At 51.6% G+C, this 1,686-nt stretch overlaps 1 protein-coding gene across 4 annotated transcripts in view; it reads left to right on the forward strand.

The window, feature by feature from the left end:
* LOC109913845 (cell cycle checkpoint control protein RAD9A) overlaps window positions 1-1,686 on the forward strand; it is a 17,708-nt gene that overhangs the window by 14,009 nt on the left and 2,013 nt on the right. For 2 of the 4 annotated variants that reach the window (XM_048620817.1, XM_048620818.1), the window contains exons 3-4: window positions 1,360-1,436; window positions 1,533-1,606. In XM_048620817.1, the coding sequence (XP_048476774.1) occupies window positions 1,360-1,436; window positions 1,533-1,606 (151 nt within the window). Of the gene's footprint in view, window positions 1-1,359; window positions 1,437-1,532; window positions 1,607-1,686 lie in introns of those variants that run through there. The other 2 variants (XM_048620816.1, XM_048620815.1) reach the window with 2 other exon arrangements.

Genomic DNA, 1,686 nt, shown 5'->3' on the forward strand with positions numbered 1-1,686 from the left:
TGACCCCCCACTGTCCCCCCTCTCACTCACTGTCCCCTCCTTCACTGTCCCCTCTCCCTCAGTGATTTCTCCCTCACTGACCCCTCCCTCACTGACCCCTCCCGCCTTCCGCTTCCCCCCTCGATGTCAGGATTCAAGGCTATCCACTTGATGGGGAGAGGTGAGCTCTCAGTACAGACCCTGGAGAGATTCACCCTCCCCAACCCAAGGTATGTAGGACCCTGAGAGAGAGAGAGACAGAGAAGAGGGAATGGGAGGGAAAGAGAGAGAGAGAGAGAGAGTTTGTGGTAACAAGGAAGAGATAAATCAAGATGGAGGCTGAGGGAGTTAGTAAAGAGAAGTGGGGACAGGAGGGAGAGAATAAAACAGTGGTCAGAAGGGAGGTGAGCAGATCGTGCAGGGAAAAGAATAGACTGTCTGATTAGCTTTGTGTCTGACTGTGTAACTATCACTGATTCAATATATCCCTGTGCAATTATATCTCTGTCTAACTGTTCCCTGGTCTGACTGACAGCTCATGCACCTGTGTACCTCTGATAGTTTGCCTGCACTTCTGTCTGGTTGTGCCAATACCTGACTCTTCCCCTGTGTGACTGTCTGACTGTGTTCTGTCTGCTCAGATTGTCAGATTGACCTACAATCTAATCTCCTGAGGGCAGCGTATCTCCATGCACTCCTCTGTACCACTTTCTCACTCTCTCTTTCTCCCTTTCACTCATCTGCTCACCACCTTCACATTCTCTCTCTCCACCGTCTGTCTCACTTCTCTCTTTCCTCCCACTCTAACTCCTTTCACATTGTCTCTCACTCTCCTACCATCTTCCCCATTCCCATTTCTTCCACTCTCCACCCTCTCTCCCTGCCTCGTTCGCTTACACTATCCCTCTCTATCTGCCTTTCCCCCAACCACTCTCTCTAACTCACACAGTCTCACGCTCACTCTCTTCCCCTGTGGCTCACTTGCTATCTCTCTCACACTCTTCCTCTCATCTGTCCCTCCCTGTCTCTCTCTCTCTCTTCATTCCCCCTCATATCTCACTCATTCTCAATCTCTCTCCCCCTGTCTCTCATTCACTCTCATTCTCTCTTACCCTGTCTCTGACTCTCACTCTCCCCCATCCCCCACCCTTCCACCTCCCTCCCCCACCCCGTCTCTTACTCTCACTTTCTCTCTCCTGGTCTCTGATTCACTTTCTCTCACATTCTGCCCCTGTCTCTCACTCACTCTCTCTGTCTCTCCCCCTGTCTCTCTCACACTCTTGCTCCCGGTCTCTCTCTCTGTCTCTCTCTCTCTCTCACTCTGTCTCTCACTCACTCCCCCTGTCTCTCACTCACTCTCTCTCTCTCTCTCTGGTGCAGTGTACAAAGTGTGATGAGGGAATACCTGACCGATGCTGGTGAATTAACTATCAGAAAGATGATCAGCCAGAAACTAGGTGAGTGAGCGAACTGCACAACATCAGATTTGGCCCCACTACCCTGGGCTGTCTCTCTCTCCCTCTGACTCTCTCTCCCTCTGTGTCTCGATCCAGGGTATCTGTTCCTCAAAGAGTTCTGCTCACAGCATGTGCCGCAGATGCTGGTTCTGTTTAATTTCTATGACCAGGTAAGACAGAGCTTATCCAAGGACCATTCGACAGCGCTCCCTCAGCACTGACCCTCCGACAGCGCGGCGCTCCCTCAGCA

Source organism: Rhincodon typus, chromosome 48, assembly GCF_021869965.1.
Source record: "Rhincodon typus isolate 14 chromosome 48, sRhiTyp1.1, whole genome shotgun sequence".
Taxonomy (NCBI): domain Eukaryota; kingdom Metazoa; phylum Chordata; class Chondrichthyes; order Orectolobiformes; family Rhincodontidae; genus Rhincodon; species Rhincodon typus.